Source organism: Podarcis bocagei (genome assembly GCF_964188305.1).
Source record: "Podarcis bocagei genome assembly, chromosome: 5".
NCBI lineage: Eukaryota > Metazoa > Chordata > Lepidosauria > Squamata > Lacertidae > Podarcis > Podarcis bocagei.
The window spans coordinates 33004561-33019382 of record NC_138129.1 but is presented as its reverse complement, the minus strand read 5'-3'; the positions used below and the strand labels follow the sequence as shown (position 1 = coordinate 33019382).

At 42.8% G+C, this 14822-nt stretch overlaps 2 protein-coding genes across 9 annotated transcripts in view; both read right to left on the bottom strand.

Moving 5' to 3' along the window:
* Positions 1-2888, bottom strand: part of LOC308587322 (arf-GAP with SH3 domain, ANK repeat and PH domain-containing protein 1-like) — a 35302-nt gene extending 32414 nt beyond the window's left edge. For 3 of the 6 annotated variants that reach the window (XM_081194849.1, XM_081194851.1, XM_081194850.1), the window contains exon 1: positions 1692-2024. In XM_081194849.1, coding sequence (XP_081050975.1) covers positions 1692-1817 — 126 coding nt within the window. In that variant the 5' untranslated portion in view covers positions 1818-2024. Of the gene's footprint in view, positions 1-1691; positions 2025-2516; positions 2613-2632 lie in introns of those variants that run through there. The other 3 variants (XM_081194846.1, XM_081194847.1, XM_081194848.1) reach the window with 3 other exon arrangements.
* Positions 2889-3016: 128 nt separating this feature from the next.
* Positions 3017-14822, bottom strand: part of LOC308587321 (fer-1-like protein 4) — a 54010-nt gene continuing 42204 nt past the window's right edge. For all 3 annotated transcript variants that reach the window (XM_081194845.1, XM_081194844.1, XM_081194843.1), the window contains 11 exons: positions 14459-14569; positions 13021-13148; positions 12286-12456; positions 11467-11621; positions 10649-10827; positions 9916-10001; positions 8523-8621; positions 7928-8169; positions 5556-5845; positions 4853-4953; positions 3017-4333 (listed from right to left, as the gene is read on the bottom strand). In XM_081194845.1, coding sequence (XP_081050971.1) covers positions 4153-4333; positions 4853-4953; positions 5556-5845; positions 7928-8169; positions 8523-8621; positions 9916-10001; positions 10649-10827; positions 11467-11621; positions 12286-12456; positions 13021-13148; positions 14459-14569 — 1743 coding nt within the window. In that variant the 3' untranslated portion in view covers positions 3017-4152. The remainder of the gene's footprint in view (positions 4334-4852; positions 4954-5555; positions 5846-7927; positions 8170-8522; positions 8622-9915; positions 10002-10648; positions 10828-11466; positions 11622-12285; positions 12457-13020; positions 13149-14458; positions 14570-14822) is intronic.

Sequence of the window (14822 nt, the reverse complement as noted above, 5' to 3'; positions counted from 1 at the left end):
ATAAATATACAAAAATTATTATATATGATAAGGTTATATTTTTCTAGGTGCAAAACAGAATTCAAGTTGCCCCAAGGGCTACTGGGATAAACAAACCAGTAAATGACCACTCTCCTCTATTTGGAAAATCAAATCATGTTGGGTCTTCTATATGACGTCCAGCTGTATACCCACGCCATTGTTTTGAGGAGGAACTCTGGATAACTCAAAAGCTTTGTGCCCCTCACCCTCATTACTTTAACATTCTAAAGCTGCTCTCTTGAAATTATGGGTGCTGCTTTCGATATTCCTGCCTCTCGTGCACACTGAGTTCATGCAACATTTCCGTTTCCTGATGTGCAAGCTTTTCTTTTCAGCTCTCAAACTATTCATATTTCCAAATGGTTTCCTGTTTCCAGCATTTCATTTTATCTTAACATACTGCCCTAAGGCTCTTTTACTGTTTTGTGGGTTCTGCTAAACTGCATTATGCAAAGCATGATCAGGTATCCTGGCCTTTGGATTTCGCTTCACAAATGAGCCCAACATTTGGAAACTGAAGGGCAGATATGCAACGGATTTCATAAGAGGAAATGAGAAGGTGAGAAGGGCAGAAGTGGTTTCAAGTTAGTCAGAGGACAGTTTGGTGGTGGCTCCCACACTCCTACACAGAAAGCTGTGAGATATAATTGCATTTTGAAAGGGTTCCCTATAGGAACACAGGAAACGAGGTCAATGTTGTCTACTTTGACTGGCAGGCAGCTCTCCAGGTTTTCAGACATGGGACTGCTTGGAGAGGCTGAGATCTGAAACTTGGACATTTTGCATGCTCTACCGCTGAGCCACAGCCCTTCCCTTATAGATGGTAAGAACAATGTGGTTTAGTTAGTATCAGAGCAAAGCAAACAGATATACAGGTATCACATGGACAACAGTGCAATTTATTTATTTCTTTTAACGCCAACAGTGCAATCCTATACATGCTTTCTTGCACCATTTTAGCCCTAGGTATACAATTGCCTTGCTTGCCAGTCTTCTAATAAATGCAAAGTTGCTGAGGACAAGGACTTAAGCCACCAAGCCACTGAATAGGGATGAGAATAATTCCGAAGGCAAATTTATGTCCTAGGTCACTGTGACAAAGGGGCAAGTCAGCATGTCTTAGGGTGTGCTTTCTCCTAGGTGACTTTGGTACGCATGGAATGGGCCTTCCTTTGGGTTCCTTCTGTCAGTGAGGAGAAATCTGACAAGATATCAAGTAGAGGCTCTTGCCTGCAACATAGCTATGGAATCTGTTCCCCCAGATCTGGTCCTTCGGTCATTTAGGAGGCAAGTGAATACTGCCTGTTTAGAAGAAGTGGTTTCTGTTAATTTCATTGGCTGGATGGGCAGTTTTGTATTGAATAAAAGTTCCTCTGAAGCTTGTGCTATTTGGTTTTTCGAGCTCATTTATGGGAATTGGTTGTTCTCTGTTAATCTCTATGGACATTGTGCAAGCTGTTTTTAGCTTCCTCTTTTGAAGGAAATGTGGGGTACAAATCCTTAAATAAATAAAAATAACTGCAGCCATCTTCGCTCCTCAGTTTGTCTATTTCCCTGCACAGAGTGAGGAACACCCAGCAGCAAATTCTCCTCATGGGATCCCAAGATCTCCCCCTCCGCTTTGGCTTCGGCCCAGCCGCCGTCACCTCCTTCCTTGAACCCTCTCTTACCTCCTCTAGGCTGCAAACGGTGTTCCTGCATTTGCCCATGTGGCTGGAAAAGGAGGAGGTGGTGGGAGAGCTGAGATCCTCTTGGGTCTGGGAGATAAAGTCCTGGACAGAGATAAGCTCAGGCATCCTGCTTCCTTAACGCCTGGTTGCAGATCAGATCCAGAGAAGCAGCAGCGTCAGACTGCCAGGCCACAGAAAAAGGGGAACTCAGGATTGAGAGGAAGCAGCTAAGGGTAGCTGAGAAGGCCACAAACACCAGAAAGGCAGAGCGACGGCCGCTGCCCCTCCATGTCCACAAGTTGCAAAGAGCTGGCCTCTTGCCACTGCTTCCCCTCCCCAAAACACACACACACACACACACACACACACACACACACACACACACACACAGTGTACTACTCAGAGTTTGTTAAATACTGTTTAACATGGGATCCAACTGCTAGGGGCTGGGGTCCCTTCAGCCTCCCCAATAAAATATTTGAGGGGACTCCCACCCAAAAAAGTTGATTCAAATGGTGTGTGTGTGCCGTGTCTAGTGATTGATTATGTGGGGTGGGGCTTACTCCCCCCCCAATATTTTATTCAAGTTGGCACCCCTGTTTCTGAATCCTCACTGAAACCTAGTAATTCTCTCTCTCTCTCTCTCTCTCTCTCTCTCTCTCTCTCTCTCTCTCTCTCGATAAGGGAGTAGGGTTATTCATTATGTTTACTACTTGAAAAGCTACATTCTGTTTAAATCGTCCAGTCCAAGTCTAGCTCAAATATAAAGAATCAAAAGATGGGGGAGCAGGAGAGGCCTTGAAGTCACCCATCAACACTTAGTACCTGAATAGTACAGACCAGGTTACCTGGTCACAATTTTCTCCACTATAGTGAGATGTATTGCATTTCTAGTCAGCTGCTTAACCCTCAAGTTGCTTTTTAAGCTTAAAACTGCTTACCCTCAGTTGCTTCTTCACCTGCAGGGGAGAGAAACACACACACACACACAGGGGGGGGGGGAGAGAGAGAGAGAGAGAGAGAGAGAGAGAGAGAGAGAGAGAGAGAGAGAGAGAGAGAGAAGATACAGGAACCCCAGAGCTTCATCAGAGTTTTAATCCAAAATTGCTAGAGGGCGCAAGGTCACAGAAGGCTAATCTACTTTTTCAAGAGCACAAGTAGGTTGTTGGACTGACACAGTGTGTCCCCTCCCCCCGCACAATTGCCCCAGCAGAGCAGATCTGCATTTGGAAATTTGCCTCTATGTGTGAATCACTCTGGTTGTATCCAAAAACACATCTGTAGAAATATGCATTTCTGGGGAAAAAACCACCCTGTAATTTGCAAAAGTGGCAGTGTTATTTATTTTTAAAGTGCATGGAATCTTTAAAGAACAGCAAAAATCATGTTATATCAATGTCATTATTTCACAGGGTAAAAAGACACAAGCAGCATTTCAGCTAATACAGGCAATATGGCGGGGGGGGGGACGGGGGGACGGGGGGCATTACCTTTGTCCAAGACAGTTTTCTGTTGCCAAGACAACACATTTTCTTTGCTCCAAAAGTGCAGTATCTTGCTGGGAAAATCGAATCGTTTTGCTAGATAATGCTGAATAGTTCTTCACACAATGAGGTTGCACAAATGTCAGAGGCACCTTTTAGGCAGCGCTTGCAATGCTTAGGAGTAACATAACCCTTACTCCTTATCCCTCCAATCTGTGATTTATATATTTACAAATATCATTTGATGGATGAACTTGTGATCTAGCTGCCCTGCTCTACTAACAAAAATGGAAAACAGCACAGCTGTCTCCCACTTCCAAACATGATGGCATGTATACTGCTTATTGCGCTAGAGTGTAGGGATGGATGAGAAATGTGACCCGCATTTTAATGCAAATTTAGCAAATCCACATTTCTCAAACCAATACATTAAGGAATGAGGAACTGCCAACCCACAGACCAACTGTGAACCACTAGGGGTATCAATTGGACCTGCCAGGCGATTCCTAGCAAACCACACCCACATACCAGACTCATATGATTTGGAGACACAGACAGCAGTGGCATAAAACTATAAATTCCTTTCCATTTTGCTAGATTTCCATGCTTCTATATCTATTGCTATAGGTGGCCTCTTCTTATTTTCTTCTTAAGTGACAGTTGATTGCTTTAGCCTATAAAGAGTTGCAGGGTCATAGAACAAGCATACCATCTTAAGAGCTAATGAAAGGCAAGGCGTTTAATGAATAATGCCAAAGGCTCTTCAGAGATAATTGTCATCACATCACAGATGTGAGCAGGATGCCTGACTGCCTAAATATGGGCAGTCTCTTCCCTTACTCTGACAGTTGCATTTTCAAAGTGCTCCAGGCACAATCAGCCAGCTGCACATGTTCCTTAAAGTCTTTGGCACAGAAGTCACTGTTATCTTCCTTTGTCAAGTCCCAACTTGGGGAAGAGGACAGAAAGCACTGTCTTTAGCCGTTTATTATCTTCTCGCTGATGTATCCCGGCATTGTGTAGAGTATGAGAACCAAGAATATGGTCAAAATTGCAATAATAAGTAGTGCAATTATGTACTTCTTGTACCGCTTCCAGATGAAGAAGACAAACGTCTTCATGGGATTCACAAACCAGTTGAAGGATGTTTTCGGGCGGCTGGGGAGAAAAGAAAGGGCAAGATTCGGTGCAGGTTTGGACAAGGGTGTAGCAACAAAGTTAATGTTGGTAGCACATAGCTATCCTCACCCCCCAGCTGATAATAGGTCAATGTTCACGGTGAAGACAAGTCAACCTATACTTGAATGCCTGGAAATCCAAAGGTCATTTTGCATTTAATCAGCTTTCCCGTTAAATAGTGTGTTCCAACAATATTAATGTATTCCCTTTAATTAACAACAGTACAAAGCAGGAGTGGGGAACCTGTGGCCCTCCAGATGCTGCTGGACTACAACTCCCATCATCCCTGGCTGATGGCCATGACAGCTGGACTGATGGGGGTTGGAGTCCACAGATTCCCCCATCCCTAGTATAGAGCAGGGGCTTCCCATAGGCTTGTATGCTTCCCATAGGCACCTGACCACCATATAACAGGATGCTGCATTAGACGGACCACGACCTGATCCGGCCTGGTCTTCTCATTTACAGAGTCATTTATATAAATCTTTAGATACTTACTTGGGTTTCTCTAAAGGCTCAGGCTCTTTCCGTGCCCGACCAACTGGGGCATTCTCAGCCTCCTCTACAGTCAGTAGCTGGAATTCAGCTTCCACTTTTCCCTAGAGAGAAGCACACTGTGAGCAAAATGTCTGACATGCTGCAAGAGTCTGCTGTGCTTCAGAGACTCCCATCCGCTTGCTGCCAATGGTGGAGATCCTGCCAGCGGCAGTTCTGCCTTACACAGAGTGGAGTGTGGGTTCTGGGCCAGCAGAGTGACGTTGGCATCGCTCTGCAGGTGGAGGCCGGTGCAGCTCAGCAGGACTTGACAGAAGGGGAGTCCCACTCAGCTCAGGCCACACCCAGTGGGTGTGGATTGCACCCTCAGTGTACTACAGTGGTACCTCTGGTTACGTACTTAATTTGTTCCGGAGATCTGTTCTTAACCTGAAACTGTTCTTAACCTGAAGCACCACTTTAGCTAATGGGGCCTCCCTCTGCTGCTGCGCCACCACCATGTGATTTCTGTTCTCATCCTGAAGCAAAGTTCTTAACCCGAGGTACTATTTCTGGGTTAGTGGAGTCTGTAACCTGAAGCGTATGTAACCTGAGGTACCACTATATTTGATATGTGTTGTATGCTGCCTAGAGAAACGGCTTAACAGATAGCTAATAAGTGTAAATAATAATAAAAATAGGTGCATCTTCAGTGCAGTTCTCTTACTGTAAGGATGAAGATATTTCCACTAGGATCTGAAAACTCAACATCTTCTGGTTTTACAGAGCTCCTCCACTTCTTCTTCTTCTTCTTTTTCTTCTTCTGCTTAGCCTCCCTCTCTTCCCTTTCAATGTCTTCCTGGCCCTTGAGTTTGATGAATGGCCACCAGCCTCTCATTCGTTTGTTTCGGAAGATGGAGAAGCGGGGCATGGCTTTCTCCTTGGCCATCTTGATGGTGCATTGCTCTGAACTCTTGGCAGCTCTCACCATATCGTTCAGCTTCAACTCAATGGCTCCTTGAAACACAACAAAGTTGGGATAACATCATATACTGGCCACTTATAATGGGAGATTTGACAATTTCCCCCCAGATGGCTAGGAAACACAGTGTTTCCATCCATAGGGAATTGCAGGAATTTTGCTTGCAGCTATTGGGCTATGATATGATTTACAGAATGCAGCCACTACATTTTTGTAGAGATCACAACAATAGACTGACGCAAACAGACCCCTGGTTCAAAACAGGAACTTCCATCATAAAATAAGTAGTTAGAAAATGCACTGCAAATAGGTGCTTACAGTAGGGTTACCAGGACACCCCAACAGTTGTTGAGCTTTTGGTTTTTTGATTGACTTGCCTGACATCCAGGACAAGCCACCACCTTTCAGAAACTCCCACTGGACGTCAATTCCGCCTTTAAAATCCCAGTAATGTATGGCAGCCCTAGCTTACAGGGTAGGGAAGCCTGAGATCATTGTCAGCCTGACTGGGTGGAAAAAGTATTTGCAAACCCAAATACAGCAGTTTGTCTCAGTAGACAAACTGAGACACAGTCAGCATAGCTGGATCAGGGGGAAATTAAGGACCATCAGGCAAGGAATGAGCAAACAAAACTGAGCAGTATTCAGGGAACAGCAAGGAAACAAAGAGTCAGAAAACAGTTTCAAGGCATAGCCCAGGAACTACTGACCAACTAATCAGCAACCTCTTCCACTTCCTTTTAAAATACAGTAGCTGCTAGGAGGCTGGAAAGCACAAAAGTAGGGAAGCTCAAGTAAGCCTGCATTCCAAGGCAGGGTGGGGCAGAGGAACTCTTCCTCAGCAACCAAGACATTTTACTTCTGGAGACAGAGAGCATGATGGCGCTGCCCCACAACTCCACATAAGAAAGCCAGCCAGACTAGCAAGAATGGCTGGTGATTCATGGAGCACCACAGAAATTTGAGAGCCCCAAGTCCACCACTGCAAAATGCATCCACTAAATCATCCCCTGGTGTATTTGTACACCACACAACATTACATTAAAAGGGGAGGGGTGAAGGAACACAATCGCCTAAGCAGAAAGATACCTGGGAAAATGTTAAATGATCCTAACAGGTCACAACAGAGGCATCAAGAAAAAACTACATGATATCCTTCTTTCCTTCCATCTCAAGCTTTGTGATGTTCTTTGCCATCACAGCTATTCCAGAATGTTACATCTTCATTGGTTAAAAACATTCTTCTTCAACCTAAATTAGTCGTTAGCGTGCAATTTCTTACCACTAGGATGTTGTAAATCCCCATATTACATGAGGAAACAGTGGGATGTACAGAAAGAGGAAATATGTAAAAAGACGGCATAGTATGAAATACAGCTGAGATCTCTTTGTTGCTGTCCAATTTCATGAATTCAATTGATATCTGGGCAGCAAACCATGTTCAGAATTTGCAACTTCACCCCAACAAAATCAGAATGAAGTTCAAAAATCTGCAGTACCTTGGTTAACCACTAGATGGTGCTGCCTATTAGTTTTCCCTTTTTAGAGCTTGTTGTTGCCCCAGTGTTTTTACAAAATTTCATCCATTATCCCATATTGTTTTGATTCAATTCCATGCAATTTAATCAACAGGAACTGAAACCAAATCAAAACAATATGAAGTCATGAATGAAAGGCTTTGAGTGGTGCTTTACCATTTGTTTGCTTGCAGCAGACAAGCTTTTAATAGCTGTACTGAGAATTTAGACACAAATGGGCTAGATTACTTTTACTGAATATAAATTATTTGTATATGAAGGTGAAAAACAGATGGACTATAGAAAGATGTGCTTGCTGAGCACATGCATTCTCCTTTTCCTATCCCTGGAAGCCTCTTCAGTTCAGATTAGCCGTTTTAGGAAATTGCACTCCTAAAAAAGCCTCTTAATGGATAAGTTTTATGCAGGCAGGGAAGGAGGAGTAGAAAGAAAAGGAGAGTTTCAGAAGCCTTGTAGGGACAGCTTTTACCTTCCTTGCAATATATTTGTTGCACACCCTTCTGGAAACAACTAAGAAGAAGAAGAAAAACATTTATATATGCCCCAAACCTTTAAAAGGCACAGTGAGCATTAAATTACCTAGAAAGTCATTTGCTGCAATCCTATCATAGTCCCAGACCTGAAGGACCAGGACAGCTGGCTCTCGGAATTCCGATTCCTCCAGAGAGAAGATGGAATCCTTCTTCTTGTAAGTTATCTCTTTTTCTGTTGGGAGGTAGTCAAAGCGAAACACAAATCTCCAGTTGAAGTTGCCTTCCCCAGTCAAAGAGTTAAAGTGAACATCTGTCTCTTGCTTGTCCTTCTCCAGTCCTTTGATCCAACTGCAGAAGAACCTTTATTAGAATCTAGCAATAATTTAGCACCAGTACCTAGCCCCACCTCACAAAAGGCACAAAACCCATAATTTAGGGAGTACGTGTGGGAGAAGGGGGAGGGGGGGTCCCATTGTACAGGTGAAAATGGGACAGTTACTTAGCACTACATTGGATACAACCCAATATTACTTATTAATCAAAAGCTTTAACTCCTGCTAAACTAGCAACCCACTGTATTGAAACCACAACAGCTGGCTGCCTATTCCATCAGGGAAATCCTCATGTTTCTAAAGAAATGATAAGCTATACTTATCATTTCTTAATCATTTCGGACTATCTGAATCTATTGTTGAAGGCACCTTTTTACATAGATGTCACTGGAGATTTCTCCTGTTATTGGATTGACGTCGTCAAGGACCACATCGTCCGTGTTCCAGATAATGACACGCAGCTCATAGCTAGAAAGAATGAGAAAATGCAAAGTTCTGTTCAAAACTTATTTTATGCAACTGTAAATTCTGGACAAAATTTTCCACAAAGAACGAAGAGTACCCTTTACCAATATAAGGGGCCAGACTACCCAGTATGTGAACCACAACAGAAGCATGCCAAATGATCATAGGATAGACAGGGTGCAACTGAGTAATTTTAGTCCATAGACCAGGGGTAGGGAACTGCATCAGGAAGGCGGGCCAAATCCTTCTCTCTTCCACCCCTTGTGCGCCAACTTGTAATGACATCAGGTGGGTGACACCTATCAAACCTCAAAAGAGGTTGCTGTAACCATCAGTCAGTTGACGGTTACAATAACCTTTTTTTGAAGAAGCAGGTTTAGTGCCAATGAGCTGGGTTTGTGCCTTCAGAGAGGCTCCCTGTAACTTCCAATCAGCTGATCGCTGGGTATAAGTGTGAGGTTTCTGCAGCAGGGGAAATGCTTTCAAAGTCAGGTAATTTCCCCTTCTGCAGAGAAAGGCTGCATGCAGAAATACTCCATTTTGAGTCCAAGCTGTTCCTCCCTTTTTGCTGCACTAGCTGTAACACCCACTGCCATCCAAGGGCGTCAGGTCACCTGCTCAAACAAAGGCCTTGTCAGCTGACTTTGAGTTGGTGGTGGTGCAGTTCCTTGGTGGAAATGCACCCAAGTGCCACCAATGCCAGCTGACAGTGTGTTTGTAGGAGGGAAAGTTATTGTGCTGTTTTGGCTTTCTTCTATTTCTTTGTGCTTTTATTCTGTATTTTTTATCTTGTGAATGGCCCTGAGATTTTTGGATGAAGGGTGGTATATAAATTTAATTAATTAATTGATTGATTAATAATAATAATAATAATAATAATAATAATAATAATAATAATAGTCATTGGAGCTTCAACTGATTCTTTAATCAATACTTGGTGCTTGTTGAGAACCTTACACTGGGCTTTGAAGCCGCAACAATCAGTTGATTGCTGAAGCTTCGAAACATCTTCCAAAGGACTCTGCGTTTAAACTTGCTTCATTTGCATTTCACCAGCATGTTAAAACAGAAGAGACTCCTCCTCTTTAAGGGGATACCATTTCCATAGTGGTAGCCATTCACATAGCAATTACTATACATTATTAGCACAGGCACCAGCAGGTCAGGTGCCTGTTGCAGATGTTTTTCTGCAATAGTTCCTACCAGGGGGCACACAATGTAGGAAAACATTCTATAAAACGCAAAGCAACAAATAGTTTAGGTATTGGCTCTCTTCCAGTTCACAGAGGGCCTTTACCTGATTGGGAGTCGTGGTTTGATGTTGACAGGAGGTGGTGCAGGGACATCGTTTGGAAACATATCAATCCACATGTGGAGAGCACCCTGGGAGAAAACAAGGTGTTTGTTTCTGAGATTCAAGAGCAGTTGAATCTATCTAATGAAGGGAGAGTGAAACATCCAGAATGGTGCTAACAACTATTTATGAAATATTGCAGACATATTTTGAAACTCAGGGAAATGATTTTTACTCAACTTCAGTGTTCAGGAGCTAATTTTCTTTTTGCTTCGAAGTGGCCTGGGATTAGCGCAACAACTCTCACTCATTCCAAAATCTCTGCATAATGTTTTACAAACCACGTCTACATTGACACAGGTATGATTTCCCAAGGCTCCAATGGAAAGGGAAGAAGCTAAGCCAGTCTTTGCCAACCTAGTGTCCTCTGGTGGCTGGGGCTGATGGGACTTATAGTTCAAAGCACCTAGTGGGCCCTACATTAGTAATGGCTGGCCTAAAGACCTTTATGATTGTGGAAGACGGTATGCATTTTTGGTCTCAAGTGCTGCCTCTTGCCATACCACCCTTTCTGTCTATATCTGCTACATATAACAGCCTTGCCCTCCCTACAATGGATATAACAGGTGTGTGTTTTCCCCGCTGCGGTTGTGCTAATGCAACATTCCTTGCACGTGATCCTATAGTACCAATGTGCAGAAGTTGTATTATGAGTAAACCAACAGTCTTGTCTCACCTGTAGGAGACCCGGGCTGTCTGGATTGTAAAGGGAACGAACTTCTACATGTTCTGGTACTAATTTATATCCATATTCCGGCATTTCATCCCAGTGTTGAAGAACATACAAAGCCTTGTGCTCATCATAAGCAGACCAGGTTTCATCTTCGTTTTCTTTCTTGTCTTTTACAAAGGCTTCTATAATAAATGAAAATAAATAAATAAATAAATAAATAAATAAATATAAAAAAAAAACCAGAAGCCCCTAAGAAAGGGGACCAGACAGAATCAGTACTGTTTATCAGTATCAACCAATGAAGAACGCCATGGCAAAGCCTAGGAATTATATAACCTTTAGGAGGCATCTGAAGGCCGTCCTGTACCGTATAGGGAAGCTTTTTAAGGTTCAATGTTTTAGTATGTTTTTATATATGCTGGAAACCAGCCAGAGTGGCTGAGGCAGCCCATTCAGATGGGTGGGGTACAAATAATCAATTATTATCATTATTATAAATAAATTATATAGGAATCTCAAAGAGATCTCACCACTGCTCACTTTAGCAGCTTTGGCTTTATGTTCTCCTTTGAAACACTGAACAAGTGTGTTGTAGTGGTTAGAGTGTTGGACTAGAATTGGGTAGACCCATATTCAAATCTCCACTGAGCTGGGATGTTCACTGGATGACCTTGGGCTAGTCACTACCTCTCAGCTTAACCTGCCTCATAGTGTTGTTGTGAAAATGAAATAGGGAGCATGAGAACAATGTATATCACCCTGAGCAACTTGTCAGAAAAGTTGGATAAAAAACGTGTGTTTTTTTTAGCATAAACCAGTACCTTCAGGAAAAGCTTCAGGAGGGATCTTAAAAATCTTGTTGTTTACTTTGACTTCCTCCCGCCTGTACTCAGCTGAGGGGAGTGAATTCTTCTTACACAAACTGTCCAAGATATGTGTGGGTTTGAAAGCATCACGCCACATATTGTAGCCCTCTCTGTAAGGAAGGAACAGGATCAAACTTATTGGCCTGGTCTGCACATAATACTACACCATGATTTGTTAAGTCAAAGTATGGTTTGTTTGAACATCTGAACCTGGCAGACTAACCATGGTTTGTTTTCTGAAAACAAAGCAGTGTGAAACCATGGTTTGTTATTGGCTTAACTCATCATGGCTTGTTTTAACTTTAGCATGGCATTATGTCTGAACACAACTACCTTAATTAACCTTGTTTCATTTGGTGCTCATCTAAGCTACAAGGCAAGATCAGATGGAGAACAAACTAAGCTTTGGAGAAATAAGCTGTGGCTTGTCAGCTCATCTGTAAGATGACCTGTGGTTTGCTGAACAGTTACATCAAATGATGGCTTAGTGTCATGTGAGGCCATAGCTATTACCTCCTAATGGGTATAGAACTGAATGTGAAGCTGGTTTATTTCATCTTAGTGCTAGCATTCCAGGAAACATTTCTATAGAGCAGGGAGCAGAGTCCAACCCCTACCCACCACTATAGAAACAGGCTTCCTTGGGAAGGCTACAGAGTTGCTACCAGCCACTTGAAAGAGCAATACTTTCTGCAAAATAATAATTTTTAAAATACTAACAAAATGACAAGAAGGGTTTGTGGTTGCCTTGCTAACTCCTTCTACATTACATACGTGTCATATTGCGAGGCCACCCCACAGTTGGCTCTGTGATTGCTGTAGAATCGGTTCTCCAAGTCGATCTTTGTTTCCCCAATTAAGTCATCTGATCCGACCAAATCATGGTCAAATATCGATATGGTGAGTTCTGATTCTATGGGAAAGGATATGCTCAGCTCCAGCACTCTGAAGAAGAGAGAGGCAGACAGGATGAGAATATATATGGGCAAGTAGAGGATGGGAAACAACCTATGGAAGTAAGCTCTGTACAACCACCACTACTTTAATTCTTGTTGTAATAGAGCCTGCACCATTTTAAACCTATGTATCGTATCTGGGTAAAGTCACATACATCCACCCATGACATCCAACTGGCACAAGCCCCCTTTAACAGACCCTTCACCTTGAAGACCCTGAACTTGCCAATTTCCCTCCCCCATCTCATGTGGCCAAGTCATTGGCAGAACCCAACAATGCTCTCGTTTGTTCACCCCTCATTTCCACTATCCTTTGATAACTCCTATAGATCCAGCCCTCTTTCCTTCTTTGCTGCACCACCATCTTGTTAGAGCTGTATGCACACCTAGGTGGTGCTGAGAATACAAATTCCTCCCTTTTGCATCTCCAACAATGGGACCAACACAAGCTACCCTTTGCAGTTGCTTAGGTTCACCTAGTGCTAAGGCAAAGTCTGCTATAAGCATTGTGGAGAGGATACAACTCAGACGCAAAGTAAAGCTGTGTTCTTACTCTCCAAAGACTGGATGCAGCTGCTTTGGGATGTACCGCTCCTTGGTGTCTTTCTGTTGCTGCCCGATTTTAACCACAAGGTAGGGATCTGCCTTGCCATTGGGGTCTGCTGGACTCAGATTAGTTGCCTAAAAAACATAACACGTGACACTATAACATTGGCGGAACAAAAGCATATAGCATTACATATATTTGTCTGGAAACACTTTCATGAAGCTTCAGGTTGAATCGGTAACAAAAAACTACTATTGCAAAAAATCACTGACCTGTGTTACATGGTCAAAACATCAAGAGTTATAAAGTCATAGAGTTACAAGGAACTCGAAGATCATCATTTCCAGCCTCAGGAGGAAGAGACCTAGAAGTTAGCCGCTTTTCCCCTTCCCCAAAAAATTATTTCCTGCCAGCCAGACCAATATGTCCCAAGCAGGAACAGAACCATGACTAAAGTGCCTGTCACTTCAGAAGGCTTGCTTGCTGAAGCTAGGACACATGTTACAGACAAAACTATGGTCACTAGCCAATCAAACCTAAATGGAGTGGGGAGGAAACCTAGGGTTGCCATACTTCAAAAAGTAAAAACCAGGACGTCCTAAAAGAGTGAGACAACCCCTGAGAGTGAGACGACTCTACTTTCCCTCAAAAGGGAACTTCAATGAAGCAGTACTGTTCTAAAGTGGAAAAGAACTGCTATGTTTTTATGGTGTGATGAGATATATTGCAGGCTCTTGTTTATTTAGCATTCATCCTGATTATTTTGCACAAAGGTTATGCAGCATTCGTTCTGATTTCTATATAGGACAGTTATATGACAATGAGCAGTCAGCCTGAGTTCATTCTGATTTGCTTGTGGGGTATTTACATGTCCTCCCATTAATTATTCATCCATCCCTCACTTTTCAATGCATTTCCCTGTCACTTTCCAAACTGCAAAAAGGCTGCTTAAAATGGAGAGGGGGATTTGATGCATTGGGATGATAGAACACTTTAATCTACTTTAACTGTGCAAACCTAACATTTTCATGTGCACTTGAATGCCTCCTGCAAAACACTGACAGTCTGGAGGTTCCCTACAAAATACAGAACATTTTAGAATGCTGTTTGCATCTCGGAATGGAATCGATGGCACTAGCAGTCCCAAGTCTCCCCAATCTAAAGGCAGAGTCTGGAAATTCCAGGGGCTCCTTCTGTGACATCTCATCTTCAAATTCATGAAAGCACAATTATTTGGAGCAGCTTGAATTGAATGAAGGGTTTAAATCACAGAGCTACTATCCATCTTGGGAGATCATCCTTGCCATAGCTCAAAGGAGATACAAACAGTGACAACAGAATCCCAGGGGACTTTGCAGGTTGTGGGATGGTTATGAATTCATTATCTGGTAATTGTAGCACAGGTTTCAAAACTCATGCCATTCAGTACAAATACCATACTTACTTTTACAATGTAAATTCGGACAAGGACCTTAATGGGTCTGTTTCTGGGAATGCCCTGGGAGATCTTGTGCTCTGCACCTGCCTCTTCAGCCCGATAGACATAGAATGAGCCCTGCAAAAGAGGGATTAAACAAAAGGAAATCTATGTCACTCTTTCTAGTAGAATGATATTTTGAATAGCCCTACTACACCTATCAGAAGATTTTTCTTCTTGTTTCCTAGGAGACTGCAGCATGTTGAGTACTGCAGTATCACAGCTCTACCACACCTCTGGTGACACATATATTGGAAGTACAATAAATCACAGGAGAGACAGGAGAAGGAAAAGCCCAGTAAAAGTAAAGCTATAATTCCATAAGGAATAG